This window comes from Pecten maximus, chromosome 2 (genome assembly GCF_902652985.1).
Source record: "Pecten maximus chromosome 2, xPecMax1.1, whole genome shotgun sequence".
Classification (NCBI taxonomy): domain Eukaryota; kingdom Metazoa; phylum Mollusca; class Bivalvia; order Pectinida; family Pectinidae; genus Pecten; species Pecten maximus.
The window spans coordinates 22,736,784-22,755,063 of record NC_047016.1 but is presented as its reverse complement, the minus strand read 5'-3'; the positions used below and the strand labels follow the sequence as shown (position 1 = coordinate 22,755,063).

Below are 18,280 nucleotides of genomic sequence, written 5' to 3'. Positions count from 1 at the left end.
ATTATATCATTTTTACCAGTGAAATATCGAAAGTTAGTCATTCTATAAAAAGTGACAATTCAGTTAATAAAATCATAAAGTGTATTAAATCAATTTCTAAGTCAAACTAGCAACACGATATTGCAACAGACTTGAACCGACCCTCAATTCTACAGTACCACCAGCCTATGTTGATAGAGTTGAATAATAGATACAGGAAAGATTCTTCAAATACAGCATACAGGTAATTACAAATTTATTTATAAAATGTTCCCATAATAAACAATAATTTACAAAATTAATATATGTACAGAATACATATTAACAATCAAGAATTGGCGAGTAGATGGAAGTCAATGATCCAAATAACACTGGACAGGTTTTTAAATCCATTGTATCCCAATATAAAACTGTTTAAAATTGTGTTTTTTCTTTCTACATGTATAAAACAACTGCATTTAAAACACGAACTCCAATCTACTTTACATAGCTATCATTTAACATAAATAACAATTAATTGTAAAACCAATTTCTGAATTTCTGAATCCAGAGCCAAAAATGTACAAACTGCCGTTCTAAAATCACCCTTTTCTCCATTTGGAAAAGCTAAATTTGAAGCTTGATGTTCAGCCTTGGAAAGATTCCATTACTGTATCAAGTAATGAAATAAGAACACATGGGATACATCAATAATACTTAACAATTACACATACTTATGTATTCCCAAACTGTTTAAAGGAATATCAAAACAATGAATTTGGTGCAAATCATATGATTTCACCTGAAAGGTTCTTTTATACGTACACTTGAATTTTGTGAAATTTACACAATGACAGCCAATATTCCTAACAATTTGGAATTAGCTATAAAAATTGATAGTAGCACCAATATTGCACAAGAAAGCATCACATAAACTAACAAGTGTCAGAAAAAACCTTTGCATTTTGATTATTGATGAACAATTTCTGGGCCACATTTCATTTTCCAGATGATTGTGCTCAAAATATGTTGTCAGATACATTTTTTACAGTGTAAAATGTCTTTTTCGTTATGAAGTCGTCTATTTGAGAATCTGGGGAGGCCTTTGCTTGCATACTCCACTGAAGTAGGGATGTAAAAGAGCAGACTTTGCAGAAATCCTCTGGCTTGGCTCATATTTCAGCATCAGCTACAATCAAATACATTACTATAATTAATCACCTATATTGGTACCTTAGAAGTACATTTCATCATTGAAATACAAAGATAAAAAGTTGCAGCGCTAATATTCCTCGAGCCTGGAAAGAAACAGAAACCATACATGTATGAATTTGGTTGTTTGCATGTGCAATATTCAGATTTTAAACCATTATGATTCAGAATGGTAATATTTAGGTTTTTCACCATTGGTTTCCATTATAACAGGAAAATTATGAGAATGGCAAATCACACAAAAGGCACCACTAGAGCAATGCATCAGGTTTCATTAAGTAATCTGAAACTGTTAAAACCTCAGAAAGGCCAATATTAAGGTTTTTCACCATTGGTCTTCATTTTAACAGGAAAATCATGAAGAGGCTAAGAGGCCTTAACAATCAACTGACTTTCATTAAGTTTACAATTTAATTCCAAATTTTATATGGTAACAATACAAAAACCTCAGAAGATATAAAGTTTGACCACTTTTGGCCATGCCCCTAAACCAGGTTCGACACCAGTAGAACACTAGAGATGTGTGTAACAAGTAATCTTTAATTTAAACAGTTTTGGAGTAATGTTTCCTAAATTACCCCTACCTCCAAATACAAGAGATCCCAGAGGGATCTTGGCGCCCACCATTGAATGATCTTTATAGGTTCCATGTCAGATTGATCTTTTCTCTACTTTTCCCTTCCTCTAAGTCTTACTAATCTGTGTAAATTCAGAAACAGCCCTCTAGTACTTTTCAAACAAGGGGAACCTATATATAAAATTTAAGATTTAGCGATAATGGCAACACCAGGGACCAAGGGGAACCTACACATGAAATTTGAGAAAGATCCCTTCAGTACCTTCTGTAAAATAGCGATAACAAACTTCAATTGTCAAAATACAAGATGGCTGCCTGTCGGCCATGTTGTTTTCCAATTGGTCCCAAGATGCAATATGCAGAACTACAGACCAAGGGGAACTTATAACAAGAGATCCCAGAGGGATCTTGGCGCCCACCATTGAATGTTCTTCATAGGTTCCATGTCAGATTGATCTTTTCTCTACTTTTCTCTTCTTCTAAGTCTTACTAATCTGTGTAAATTCAGAAGAAACCTCTAGTACTTTTCAAACAAGGGAAACCTATATACAAAATTTAAGATTTAGGCACCAAGGGGAACCTATATATGGAATTTGAGAAAGATTCCTTCATTACTTTCTGAGAAATAGCGATAACAAACTTCAATTGTCAAAATCCAAGATGGCTGCCTGTCGGCCATGTTATTTTCCGATTGGTCTCAAAATGCAAGATGAATAACAAGGCACATGGGGGAACCTACATATGAAATTTCAGGAAAATCCCTTCATTAGTTTCTTAGTAATAGCGATAACCAGTTTCAATTTTCGAAATCCAAGATGGCTGCCTGTCGGCCATGTTGTTTTCTGATTAGTCTCAAAATACAATATGCATAACTAGGCACCAAGGGGAACCTACATATGAAATTTCAGGAAGATCCCTTCATTAGTTTCTTAGAAATAGCGATAACCAGTTTCAATTTTCGAAATCCAAGATGGTTGCCTGTCGGCCATGTTGTTTTCTGATTAGTCTCAAAATACAATGTGCATAACTAGGCACCAAGGGGAACCTACATATGAAATTTCAGGAAGATCCCTTCAGTGCTTTCTGAGAATTAGCGATAACAAACTTCAATTGTCAAAATCCAAGATGGCTGCCTGTCGGCCATGTTGTTTTCTGATTGGTCCTAAAATGCAATATGCATAACTAAGCACCAAGGGGAACCTACATATGAAATTTGAGAAAGATCCCTTCAGTACTTTCTCAGAAATAGCGATAACAAACTTCAATGGTCAAAATCCAAGATGGCTGCCTGTCGGCCATGTTGTTTTCCGATCGGTCCCAAAATGCAATATGCATAACTAGGCACCAAGGGGAACCTACAGATGAAATTTGAGAAATATCCCTTCAGTACTTTCTCAGAAATAGCGATAACAAACTTCAATGGTCAAAATCCAAGATGGCTGCCTGTCGGCCATGTTGTTTTCCGATCGGTCCCAAAATGCAATATGCATAACTAGGCACCAAGGGGAACCTACAGATGAAATTTGAGAAAGATCCCTTCAGTACTTTCTCAGAAATAGCGATAACAAACTTCAATGGTCAAAATCCAAGATGGCTGCCTGTCGGCCATGTTGTTTTCCGATCGGTCCCAAAATGCAATATGCATAACTAGACACCAAGGGGAACCTACAGATGAAATTTGAGAAAGATCCCTTCAGTACTTTCTGAGGATTAGCGATAACAAGAATTGTTTACGGACGGACGGACGGACGGACGGACGGACGGACAGACGGACGACGGACCACGGACACAGGGCGATTTGAATAGCCCACCATCTGATGATGGTGGGCTAAAAATGCAAAAAATAGAGGACATTGAACTTCCATTGACCAAGTATAAAACAAGAGATCCCAGAGGGATCTTGGCGCCCACCATTGAATGTTCTTCATAGGTTCCATGTCAGATTGATCTTTTCTCTACTTTTCTCTTCTTCTAAGTCTTACTAATCTGTGTAAATTCAGAAGAAACCTCTAGTACTTTTCAAACAAGGGAAACCTATATATAAAAGTTAAGATTAAGGCACCAAATGGAACCTATATATGGAATTTGAGAAAGATTCCTTCAGTACTTTCTGAGAAATAGCGATAACAAACTTCAATTGTCAAAATACAAGATGGCTGCCTATCGGCCATGTTGTTTTCCGATTGGTCTCAAAATACAATATGCATAACTAGGCACCTTGGGGAACCTACATATGAAATTTCAGGAAGATCCCTTCATTAGTTTCTTAGAAATAGCAATAACCAGTTTCAATTTTCGAAATCCAAGATGGCTGCCTGTCGGCCATGTTGTTTTCTGATTAGTCTCAAAATACAATATGCATAACCAGGCACCAAGGGGAACCTACATATGAAATTTCAGGAAGATCCCTTCAGTGCTTTCTGAGAATTATCGATAACAAACTTCAATTGTCAAAATCCAAGATGGCTGCCTGTCGGCCATGTTGTTTTCCGATCAGTCCCAAAATGCTATATGCATTACTAGGCACCAAGGGGAACCTACTTATGAAATTTGAGAAAGATCCCTTCAGTACTTTCTCAGAAATAGCGATAACAAACTTCAATTGTCAAAATCCAAGATGGCTGCCTGACGGCCATCTTGTTTTCCGATCGGTCCCAAAATGCTATATGCATAACAAGGCACCAAGAGGAACCTACATATGAAATTTGAGAAAGATTCCTTCAGTACTTTCTCAGAAATAACGATAACAAACTTCAATGGTCAAAATCCAAGATGGCTGCCTGTCGGCCATGCTGTTTTCCGATCAATCCCAAAATGCAATATGCATAACTGCGCACCAAGGGGAACCTACATATGAAATTTGAGAAAGATCCCTTCTGTACTTTCTCAGAAATAGCGATAACAAACTTCAATGGTCAAAATCCAAGATGGCTGCCTGTCGGCCATGTTGTTTTCCGATCTGTCCCAAAATGCAATATGCATAATTAGGCATCAAGGGGAACCTACATATGAAATTTGAGAAAGATCCCTTCGGTACTTTCTCAGAAATAGCGATAACAAACTTCAATGGTCAAAATCCAAGATGGCTGCCTGTCGGCCATGTTGTTTTTCGATCGGTCCCAAAATGTAATATGCATAACTAGGCACCAAGGGGAACCTACAGATGAAATTTGAGAAAGATCCCTTCAGTACTTTCTCAGAAATAGCGATAACAATCTTCAATGGTCAAAATCCAAGATGGCTGCCTGTCGGCCATCTTGTTTTCCGATCGGTCCCAAAATGCTATATGCATAACAAGGCACCAAGAGGAACCTACATATGAAATTTGAGAAAGATCCCTTCGGTACTTTCTCAGAAATAGCGATAACAAACTTCAATGGTCAAAATCCAAGATGGCTGCCTGTCGGCCATGTTGTTTTCCGATCGGTCCCAAAATGCAATATGCATAACTAGGCACCAAGGGGAACCTACATATGAAATTTGAGAAAGATCCCTTCAGTACTTTCTCAGAAATAACGATAACAAACTTCAATGGTCAAAATCCAAGATGGCTGCCTGTCGGCCATGTTGTTTTCCGATCTGTCCCAAAATGCAATATGCATAATTAGGCATCAAGGGGAACCTACATATGAAATTTGAGAAAGATCCCTTCGGTACTTTCTCAGAAATAGCGATAACAAACTTCAATGGTCAAAATCCAAGATGGCTGCCTGTCGGCCATGTTGTTTTCCGATCGGTCCCAAAATGCAATATGCATAACTAGGCACCAAGGGGAACCTACATATGAAATTTGAGAAAGATCCCTTCAGTACTTTCTCAGAAATAGCGATAACAAACTTCAATGGTCAAAATCCAAGATGGCTGCCTGTCGGCCATCTTGTTTTCCGATCGGTCCCAAAATGCAATATGCATAACTATGCACCAAGGGGAACCTACATATGAAATTTGAGAAAGATCCCTTCAGTACTTTTTCAGAAATAGCGATAACAAACTTCAATGGTCAAAATCCAAGATGGCTGCCTGTTGGCCATGTTGTTTTCCGATCGGTCCCAAAATGCAATATGCATAACTAGGCACCAAGGGGAACCTACTTATGAAATTTGAGAAAGATCCCTTCGGTACTTTCTCAGAAATAGCGATAACAAACTTCAATGGTCAAAATCCAAGATGGCTGCCTGTCGGCCATGTTGTTTTCCGATCGGTCCCAAAATGCAATATGCATAACTACGCACCAAGGGGAACCTACATATGAAATTTGAGAAAGATCCCTTCAGTACTTTCTCAGAAATAGCGATAACAATCTTCAACGGTCAAAATCCAAGATGGCTGCCTGTCGGCCATGTTGTTTTCCGATCGGTCCCAAAATGCAATATGCATAACTACGCACCAAGGGGAACCTACATATGAAATTTGAGAACGATCCCTTCAGTACTTTCTGAGGATTAGCGATAACAAGAATTGTTTACGGACGGACGGACGGACGGACGGACGGACGGACGGAGGGAGGGACGGACGGACGGACGGACGACGGACCACGGACGCAGGGCGATTTGAATAGCCCACCATCTGATGATGGTGGGCTAAAAATGTACTCGATCAGTGGTTCTTAAGTCATGGTAATTCACCTGTAGTAATTCAAGTCCGTCGCCCAGAAGGTTTGGTACAGCATTTGACACACACTGTTGTGGCCATTTGGGAAAAGTGGACTTGTAGTCTGGCATCTGAGAAACACCTGGCCAAGTATTCTCATCCGGAGTACCTGTCACAAAAAACAACGGGGGTTATTGGATGAAACTGCATACTTTCTGCTTTATTCCGATTAAATTTTGATAAAAGCAAATTGGTCAGTATTGTTCAACTTGAACACAGTCACTTAAAACATGTAATTCATAAAACATATTGAAGATCATCATGTCACCATCATTTTTTCTAAATAGATTAACAAATGTTGCAGATCATTTACCTAAATCTTAAATTATAGACAATTTACCTAAATGTTCCACATAAAAAGGGCCAGACTATTGTAGAGATGATTCACTACAATACTATAATTTACATAAATGTTTGATAATTCACCTAAAGTACGGAATATCCGGAATAACTGGTCAATCTCTGAGTCTCCAGGAAACAGTGGACGTCTGGTTATCTGTTGAAAGTACACAAACAACATTTCAAAATCTTTCAGATAACTCAACTGCTGTCGAAAAATCCCCCGGTGACCAGGTAACTTTTGAGAGCCGGAAAAAGTTACTGACCGAGATTTTCAGATGGAAACGATTTATTTTCCCAATTTTGAGTTCATATTTTCCCTATCCGAAATTGTTTCCTTGCATGTAATTGTTGATTAATATGAAGAAATGTTGATCATATACATTTAACAAAGTTTTCACAAGCCAATGTGATAATTCAACTAGTCCCTATCTTTCTATCATAGCAAAATAATGCATATTAAACGAAGATTTCATGGTTATGTTTGAGCTTGAATCAAGTACCTTTTTACCCAAATTAAGTAAATGCCATGTATTTTCCCCAATTGAAAAGCTACATGACCCTTTGCAATAAGTTGGATGTTAATCGCTGATTGTTAAGGAAAGAGATGTGATGCGATAAAATGTACAATGATCTGGCTGAAAATAAATTGATAATCAGGACTATACTTATATTTTGTAAATACACTATGTATGCCTGTACTCGGTACAAATTAACACTATCGTGAATGTTTATACAATTTATTAGGAAATGATTTTTTAATCTTCTGAAACATTAAAATAAAAAAAAAGGGGGGAACAAAAAATGAAAGCGCCAAAATTACATTTTTATGATTTTCGCAAAAAAACTGCACCTTGCAAAAGTAACCATATACACCATATATAGTACAAATATAATATTTAAAGGAACTTGTGCCCCTCCCCCTATAAAGCGGCTGAGAGGCACAAATTAATGTTTACTATGTTAATAGCTATTTTGAAACTTTATCCAATTTCCTAATGAGTATGGACAACCCTGTCCTCTGGTGCTAGATAAATCATCGTAACCATGTTTAGTGTCAACAAGCCCGCGTCTTGTGCATGCTAGGATATTTTTGTTAAGACATTAAGCTGTTACAGTGTCTTATAAGCCAGAGACGAGTATTAAACTGACAAACACTATAACTGTATCGACTTATATCTTACCATTTCAGCAAATATTCCTCCAAGACTCCATACATCAACAGGTGTGGAGTAAAAGCGACTGCCTAAAAGTATCTCTGGCGCCCTATACCACAAGGTCACTACCTACAACACAAAAGCAAGCCTGTCTGATGTTCTGTACTTCAAAATCACATCAAAACAATTCAGGATTGAACATTCCCTTCAATTTCTCAGGTTTCTGCAGAAAATAAAATTTGAAGAAATCACTTCACCATCACCTGGTTTTTCAGTGGAAAAATAAACTTCGACAAAGATTTACATCATCAAATCCGGTTTTCATAAAACAATTTATCTATCGAAGTGTATAGTTCTGCCATTGTACAAGCTTCCAAAAATTCCCAAGTATATTCCATGGCAGTATTATTATGTATTCCTTTCCAATTCCGCAAATCGTGCTTCCATGAATATCAAAGCCATCTTCTGCGAGTTTACAGGTACATTAGAGCAATTTAAATTTTTTTGGGGGATAAAATCGGTAGAGCAGCTCTAATATTTATTGGACGACAGACATTTATTGGATGACACAGAGTATGTTGTAATTTATGCAGGGTTCACCTGGACCCAAAAATCATGGGCCATTTTGACAAGATTTCAGAAATTGTATGGGCCAAAACATAGAAAATTGAACAAATTTGTGAGTTTTGGTGGGTCATTTTGGAAAATATGGGGCAAATGGCCCTATTGGCCCCCTCCAGAGTCCCTGTTAATGTAAACAAAAAATCCCAGAAAAGGTGAATTAAGAAATTAAAATGGATTTATATGCTACCTCATGTGTGTAAGTTCTGACTGGCACACCAAATGCTCTTGCCAGCCCGAAGTCGGCCAGCTTGATATTGCCTTCCACATCTATAAGAAGATTCTGTGGCTTCAGATCACGATGTAATACTCTATGAGAATGGCAGTAGGAAATCCCTTTCAGAAGCTGGTGGAGGTAACTCTACAAATGAAACAGAGTTCAAATTATCAAACTGACAATTTATAAACATCTTCACATATTTTCTAAATGGTGGTATTCAGATTGTTCATAGACCAGATTTTGTAAGAAGGCCTAGAGTTTTGTCCCTGGAGGATGACCTGGAGATCTAGAGCAGTCCCGAAAAAGGAAAATGTCTCCTCCATTATATCCAAAATAGCATCATGTCATCATTTTGGATACAAATATTTTTACAAGATTTTATGATTGACAATCATCACTCAAGACCAATGTCTGAAAAATTTAACCAGCAGAGCTTTCAGTTGAACTTTGAATTTTAGCAATTTCAGCAGTCAAATAACTATTTCTCAGAAATCTGAAGGGTCATGTCAGATATGTTCCTTCAGCCCTAGAGTAAAATCCCATGTTGGGGAGTCAAAAACACTCGAGGGTCTACTGGAAGCCATGGCAAGTATGTAGTCCTACCTTAATCAGGGAGGAGGGCAGGCCTGATGGAGGACAGCTGTCCATGTACTTCTTTAAATCCTGGTTGAGGTATTCAAATACCAGATACAGCTTCTTTTCACTGTGAACCACATCTAGGAGTCTACAAATAACACAATCAACACTCTTGGTTTTTGATATCAAGTTTTCAATGTCTATAAGTACTTTGTGATGCCAATAATGGGTCCCATTCCCATTCAATATTACTGTTAAGGTTCATTTAAATAGCAAATCCAGTGACATTTACTAGCATATAAATCACCATTCTGTTGCAATTAAACATTAGTAACTTGACCGAATGTTAATATGTATCATGGCTATTCATTGGTCTTGCTTTTGACATTGGATTTGTTAAGCTACCTGTTGATTTTGGCAAAACATGCATATGCTTAAAATGCAAGTTTCAGGAGAATGCAGAAAGCTCATGTGGATCAGCCATATTGCACAAAATTACCATGCTGTTATGCTAATGAAGTGTCTATAGCAGGTTGCGCAAGTGACCTTAGTGTTGGTGATTGTTGCCATGTATCTAACGTTTCAAGTGTGAAACAAACCGAAGTGTTTCAAGGACAATAGAAGAGCATTACTGAACTATGAACAAGTAGCGTGAATACGAAAATTGTTCCAATAATAACAAATGCGTTTTCAATGAATTTATAACTATGAATTTTTACTTTTTTAAATAATAACAAATGCATTTTCAATGAATTTATAACTATGAATTTTTACTTTTTTAATTCCATTCTACTTAATTTGAAAATGATCAGACTCTGACAAGCAAACATCTTTCTTTCCTGGACAGCTGTGTTTTACGCAGACTAACATGAATGGTGTACGCTGTACAATCTATAGCAATGATTGTGCCTTTAATGAACCGTTGAGAAACATTATTCAGGTAAGGAAAACACCTAGATCTGCAAGTTGTCATCAGCCAATCAAAAATCAGGATTCTAGACAGTAGCAGCCGGCTCATATGATGATCGGGAAGACTTCACACCCGATCATAAAATATTTTCTTCGGATAATTTTGATTCTTAAATGATTTTAACTTGTGTTTTCTGTTCTTACATTCATTTTTACGTGCATGCAGTGTACTTTCTACATAAAGTGTTTGTAACTGCTTGATAGTTTTGATGCATGAATCACATACAGCTGCAAGCAACATGGCTTGCTGCTAATAAGATATTACACACACTAACTTTTAAAAACATGTGAATATATGATTATAAACTACAGATGTTGTGCCAATGCTTTTGTAATAATTGTGGATTTAGTGAAACAATAGTTGCCGCCTTAGTACAACTATCCATATTAGTTTGTACTTTCATTCCGTTGGTTGAATTGCTACCGAGGACCACCCAGGGTCGAACCAAGTCAGTATAAAAATGAGATCAATATTCAAGTCTTTCTTTTTATAATATTTTTGATGTTGTATAATTACGAGTTGTGATAATAACAAGAGATCCCAGAGGGATCTTGGCGCCCACCATTGAATGATCTTTATAGGTTCTATGTCAGATTGATCTTCTCTCTATTTTTCCTTTCCTTTTACTAATCTGTGCAAATTGAGAAACATACCTCCAGTACTTTTCAAACAAGGGAACCGTAACTATATATGAAATTTGAGATTTAGCGATAATGGCTGTTTGTTGGCCAGGTTGTTTTCAGGACAGATTGATCCCAAAATGCAATACAAGGGACCAAGGGCAACCTACATATGAAATCTGAGAAAGATCCCTTCAGTACTTTCTGAGAAACAGCGATAACAAACTTCAATTTTCAAAATCCAAGATGGCTGCCTGTCAGCCATGTTGTTTTCCGACTGCTCCCAAAATGCAATATGCATAACAAGGGACCAAGGGCAACCTACATATGAAATTTGAGAAAGATCCCTTCAGTACTTTCTGAGAAATAGCGATAACAAACTTCAATTGTCAAAATCCAAGATGGCTGCCTGACGGCCATGTTGTATTCTGACTGATCCCAAAATGCAATATGCATAACTAGGCACCAAGGGGAACCTACATATGAAATTTGAGAAAGATCCCTTCAGTACTTTCTGAGAAATAGCGATAACAAACTTCAATTGTCAAAATCCAAGATGGCTGCCTGTCGGCCATGATGTTATCCGATTGGTCTCAAAATGCAATATGCATAACTAGGCACCAAGGGGAACCTACATATGAAATTTGAAAAAGATCCCTTTAGTACTTTCTGAGAAATAGCGTTAACAAACTTCAATTGTCAAAATCCAAGATGGCTGCCTGTCAGCCATGTTGTTTTCCGATTGGTCTCAAAATGCAATATGCATAACTAGGCACCAATGGGAACCTACATATGAAATTTGACAAAGATCCCTTCAGTACTTTCTGAGAAATAGCGATAACAAACTTCAATTGTCAAAATCCAAGATGGCTGCCTGACGGCCATGTTGTATTCTGACTGATCCCAAAATGCAATATGCATAACTAGGCACCAATGGGAACCTACATATGAAATTTGAGAAAGATCCCTTCAGTACTTTCTGAGAAATAGCGATAACAAACTTCAATTGTCAAAATCCAAGATGGCTGCCTGTCGGCCATGATGTTATCCGATTGGTCTCAAAATGCAATATGCATAACTAGGCACCAAGGGGAACCTACATATTAAATTTGAGAAAGATCCCTTCAGTACTTTCTGAGAAATAGCGATAACAAACTTCAATTGTCAAAATCCAAGATGGCTGCCTGACGGCCATGTTGTATTCTGACTGATCCCAAAATGCAATATGCATAACTAGGCACCAAGGGGAACCTACATATGAAATTTGAGAAAGATCCCTTTAGTACTTTCTGAGAAATAGCGATAACAAACTTCAATTGTCAAAATCCAAGATGGCTGCCTGTCGGCTATGTTGTTTTCCGATTGGTCTCAAAATGCAATATGCATAACTAAGCACCAAGGGGAACCTACATATGAAATTTGAGAAAGATCCCTTCAGTACTTTCTGAGAAATAGCGATAACAAACTTCAATTGTCAAAATCCAAGATGGCTGCCTGTCAGCCATGTTGTTTTCCGATTGGTCTCAAAATGCAATATGCATAACTAGGCACCAATGGGAACCTACATATGAAATTTGACAAAGATCCCTTCAGTACTTTCTGAGAAATAGCGATAACAAACTTCAATTGTCAAAATCCAAGATGGCTGCCTGACGGCCATGTTGTATTCTGACTGATCCCAAAATGCAATATGCATAACTAGGCACCAAGGGGAACCTACATATGAAATTTGAGAAAGATCCCTTCAGTACTTTCTGAGAAATAGCGATAACAAACTTCAATTGTCAAAATCCAAGATGGCTGCCTGTCGGCCATGATGTTATCCGATTGGTCTCAAAATGCAATATGCATAACTAGGCACCAAGGGGAACCTACATATTAAATTTGAGAAAGATCCCTTCAGTACTTTCTGAGAAATAGCGATAACAAACTTCAATTGTCAAAATCCAAGATGGCTGCCTGTCGGCCATGTTGTTTTCTGATTGGTCCCGAAATGCAATATGCATAACTAGGCACCAAGGGGAACCTACATATGAAATTTGAGAAAGATCCCTTCAGTACTTTCTGAGAAATAGCGATAACAAACTTCAATTGTCAAAATCCAAGATGGCTGCCTGTCAGCCATGTTGTTTTCCGACTGCTCCCAAAATGCAATATGCATAACTAAGCACCTAAGGGAACCTACATATGAAATTTGAGAAAGATCCCTTCAGTACTTTCTGAGAAATAGCGATAACAAACTTCAATTGTCAAAATCCAAGATGGCTGCCTGTCGGCCATGTTGTTTTCTGATTGGTCCCGAAATGCAATATGCATAACTAGGCACCAAGGGGAACCTACATATGAAATTTGAGAAAGATCCCTTTAGTACTTTCTGAGAAATAGCGATAACAAACTTCAATTTTCAAAATCCAAGATGGCTGCCTGGCGGCCATGTTGTTTTCCGATTGGTCTCAAAATGCAATATGCATAACTAAGCACCAAGGGGAACCTACATATGAAATTTGAGAAAGATCCCTTCAGTACTTTCTGAGAAATAGCGATAACAAGAATTGTTTACGGACGGAGGGACGGACGGACGACGGACCACGGACGCAGGGCGATTTGAATAGCCCACCATCTGATGATGGTGGGCTAATAAATGTAGATGTCAGAAGATACTTAGGCTACTCAAATAATATTGCATGAATTTACTAATTTTATAGTACATGCAAACAGTGCGAACAAAATGCAAGCCTCGTTTTCTTGTGGCCTAAACAACAGGATAGACACTGCTAGATTGTTTCATTACAAAGAAAACAAGTTACAGTAGCATTTGACCAGTATAATCTGTGTAATGCAGAAATAATAAAAAGGAAGCTCTGATGTGATTATTAACCTATCATCAGTTGGTTGCAGGCAACCAATTACACAGATTAATCAATTAAGATTTTCAACTGATTTGACATCAGTACAAGCGTCTTTTTGACCACATTTGACCTTGAAAAAGCATAAACATCAATTCTCATTTGACCTTAAATTGCAAAAGGATTATCACTGGATTTGCTATTGGTACATTATGTATATATATATGAACCATAAAGCCAAATTCCCAAAATTTGTTGTTTCCTCCTGAATGAAGCCTTTCCATTTCCAGAAGTTTCTTCAAAAAAGAACCCATACATTTGGTAAAACTAACTTGAAACAAAACTGATTAAAAAAAGTCTAACCATAATAATCATATAAATAATTGTGACTTTTTCATACATTTTGTAATTATAATATGATGCAACTGAAAACTTGAAATCTTTGATTTCAATGACAGCCTGCTTAAGCAAGTTGTGCAAAGTTATGGCCACCCGAGTAGATATATATGCTGTTCAGAAACTTTGTGAGATGCTTCTATAAACTGATAAATTGGATAATTATGACAAAACAATGAAATTAATAATCCATCATGTACAGAGCATTCAGAACTACTTTAGCCTGACTGCATATGTTAATTTTTAACAAATAACCAACACCACTGTCAGATGAATCCAATTTGGCATCGATGATTTTTTGGCCTCTCCACACTGAACCAAGCAGGCTGTGATACAACTTAAAATCACTGAATCACAGCCACTTGATCAGTACTGCAGACCCACTCCTCAGCATATTATCAACTGGAAAGCTAAAAAAATGCAAAAGAAATAACATATTTTGTCAGTATCGTTATTAGCAAATAATAATTTGAAATAATCAAATAAATAGTATATGCTTAGTATTGACTATTGTGAGGCACAAGCTAAAATCTATTTTAAGCAAGTGGCCTTGACCTTTCAAAAACCATGCCTGAAGTATACTGGGTTCTGCCCCTCCCTGGATGATAAAATAATAACAAATAATCCTGCTCGATTCCCATTCTAACACAAAGTTTGAATTTCATTTGGAAGTTCATTTTCTAGTAATACTATATACGGATAAGAAATTAACGAATAAATAAATTGTAATGGAATTGGCATCATTAAAGACATGAAAATACATAGCTATGTACATTGGCCGACAATAAAAAATAAACTAATTTAAGTACAGGCCAAAAATATATGGGATTGATGTAGGATGTAGCTATGTAGTATTCAAATGTTGAATTCCTTCTGTACGTCAATCTGGACACGTTGATAAAATGATTGTTATGCTGCGAGAAATATCCAGCACTGTCCAAGCAGGCTGTGATATATATGAACTTTGTACTACATCACAACCACTTGGCCAGGGCCAGAAAATGAACTCTTTAAATCTACCTCCAATCTGCAAATTAACTAATTGTATTCAAGTGGAATTTTATTCCAGAGATGACAATATATTTAAATACTGTCATTCTTAATGTTACAAGTCACCTCCAACATCACATCTGTATTTTCTACAATATTTCACACTAAGCACTGTCCAAGCAGACTGTGATATACATTAATTGAATTACATCTCAGTCGCTTGAGCAGGGCAGAGTCAATGAACCAATTAAGTCTGTTCAAAAGGAAAATGGCATCGTTTTGAAGATGGTAATCTTTATCCTTTCTTTTCCATGTTCCTTTAACAGGGCATAGGCTAAACACTCGTCCTCTTTTCCATGTTCCTTTATTAAGTATCCAAAGTTTCTCTGCATCTAAATCTACATTTTGAGTGTCGACAAAAGGACAAAACTGAGAGACTGGTTCAGAGTTGGCTTAAAAAAATCCTGACACTGACCAAGCTGCTGTGATATATATTGGAATATTTACATCACAAAACAACTTCACCAGTGCCACAACTTTCCACTTCTCTTTTTAAGTTGAGATGGTTAAGTATGGGTCCTATTAATTATGTTCCTGCAAAGTGCAATATTTCAGCATTGGGTTCTATACTAATTTAAGTTGAAAACAATAAAATCTGACAATTGACCGTTTATATCTTAATCATTCTTTTTTAAGACCAATCACTTAATATGTAAAATATTTATACCTGACGACGCTTTGATGATCCAACTCCTTCAACAATGAAATTTCTCGGATGGCTGTGCTTGGAACTCCCTCAGATTCACTGTATGTAGGACAAAGAATGTTCAATGTTATTTTATATGCTTCAGAGTTCTAAATCTTATCCATGAAAAAAATGTAACGCCGTTTGAACAAAGACCTGTTTTTGTTTTATTATAAAGAGTTATCAATATTAGAAAGAGATATATATGTGCTTTCATTAGGAATAGTATTTACTCAACACAACGTTTATCCCCGAAATCAAACGAAATTTGCCAAGCTATGTAGTAGGCCCAGCAACAATACTTAACATGGGACTTCAATTTTCGAGTCGCATCGATGAAAAACAGTGTACTGTTATGTTCTTGAATAAAAAAGAATATAACATGGTTAATTTTTGCTATTATAACGTCAGAGCTAGACATAGAAAGTTGTTAACATGCGTGGCGTCAGTCGGCGTGGGCAAAACTTACGCATCCAGCCGAATCTTCTTCAGGGCTACCAGACGACCTGTTGTCTTATCACGAGCTTTATATACAACACCGTATGTTCCTTCGCCAATTTTCTCGATTTTCTGGAAATTTTCCATGTTATATGCACTATTTTTCCTCCATTTGATTTCTTCCGTCGCAAATCTTACGACTCGATGTTACCGGACCTTTGTGTTGTTTTCTTATCCGCCAATAGATTTTCCCGCGTATTTTGTGATGTTAAGACATTTCATTCATTTGATTGGCTAATAATCTACCACCCACGCCACTATTTTTAGAAAAAGGCGGGGACTACTGCGTTCCACGACTTTTTCATTGATAAGGACTTTTCCCGCACATGTGCTTATTTCAGCAAGTTTTCATGCTCGAGATACACGCAGGTTTATGGGTTTTGATCTGATAATATTGTCATTTAGTGTGTTCTATCAGAGATCTGGTTCTATGTTATATTGATAAAAATCATTGCAGTTTATTAATATTGGTCCTAGTGGTGTCATTGTTGTTGTTTTTTTTCATAAAATAAAATCTGCTTTACACAAAGTTTTATAAGATAATGCTCTCTGCTATACAGTTGATAAATTATATCATACTATGATATCCGCCGGAATATCATTTAAATAACCATTTCATGATTTATTCATCCTTGCATTATTTATGCATCGATTGTTATTGTTCTATAAATATTAGTCAGCAATTTCATTACATTTAAATACTGTAACATTAACATCTAGATCTATTCTATACTTATATAATATATTATATACAAACATATTTCCGTTGTTTATTAAAATTGATTTTTAAATAATATAAGATACGGTATATAAAGTAAAAAAAATCTAAATAAAAAAAAAATTTTTTTTTTAAAAATCACGTGTCTCTGAAATAATTAATATAAATTTAATTGCTTCCTTTACACATTCATGTGAACCCAAGTGCAAAGTTTACCGAAGCGCTTTTTCCCCAATGTGTCCTCTGTCTGAAATAACTGGAAACATCTTGCTAATTTAGTATAATTGTAGCGATATTTAGTGTAGCCCGGGTTACATGTATAGCAGATGACGGACAGATAATATTCACTGCGAGTTAAAGAAGATTGACAATCTTTTTATAAATACAATAAATTACATTTACCCGGCTTATTGAAAATTGTAAAATTGATGACGGTTTAATATAAACATTGATTTGAATTTCTTTCGTCGTCCAGATGGAAAGACAAAACAGAGACCTAATATTAATTTAGTACATAGGTCTCTGAGACAAAATAACTATTCTCTAATGATACGCACAACCGCGGAGTCATATTAGCCGAGTCCGACAAACAAAATTATAATACTATATTGAACATAATGCCTAAATTTTAACTTCATCAGTCCTATTAACTACGGGACAATTATTAAACACTTAACTTGCGAGTCACAATATGAAATATTTATAGTTCACGTGTGAAGCCTTTAGGGCACTCGGCTTAAAACTGTCGCTCAAACGGAAGTCGGATTATCTATACATGTTACGTAACAGGATGTAAAACGGCGGGCATTGTATCACGGGTGTTACACTAACAATTATAGTTTACTATATATATTATACCCACGATTAATTATATCTGTCTACACTTTGTAATTAAAAACAAAAACAACAAAAAGTTCAATCAGAAGTTCCGGTACTCATTACAATGAATTTGACATTTTGTAATAAAGTATCGAGGTTTGACAACACAAGAATGAAGTTTGCCTGTATTTCCCACAATAAAGCATGGGAGTTTTGATCAATGAAAACTTGTAAATTACCCTTATATGAAAAAGTTTTTATAGAGTACGGTAAAAGGAGAGTGAACATGTTAATAATCTTTATACTGATTTATTCCGTGTCAACCTCATTGTCCTGTCGATGTGGACATAGTACAGAGGTCGGACAAC

At 36.5% G+C, this 18,280-nt stretch overlaps 1 protein-coding gene across 1 annotated transcript; it reads right to left on the bottom strand.

Annotated features, from left to right (window-relative positions):
• Positions 1-218: 218 nt before the first annotated feature.
• LOC117321533 (cyclin-dependent kinase 2-like) lies at positions 219-16,587 on the bottom strand. Its single transcript, XM_033875970.1, has 8 exons — positions 16,347-16,587; positions 15,860-15,937; positions 9,338-9,458; positions 8,705-8,875; positions 7,921-8,022; positions 6,824-6,893; positions 6,373-6,506; positions 219-1,147 (listed from the first exon to the last, which is right to left on the bottom strand). The coding sequence occupies exons 1-8, from the start codon at positions 16,460-16,462 to the stop codon at positions 1,040-1,042; spliced, it is 900 nt and encodes a 299-aa protein (XP_033731861.1). The 5' UTR covers positions 16,463-16,587; the 3' UTR covers positions 219-1,039.
• Positions 16,588-18,280: the final 1,693 nt, after the last annotated feature.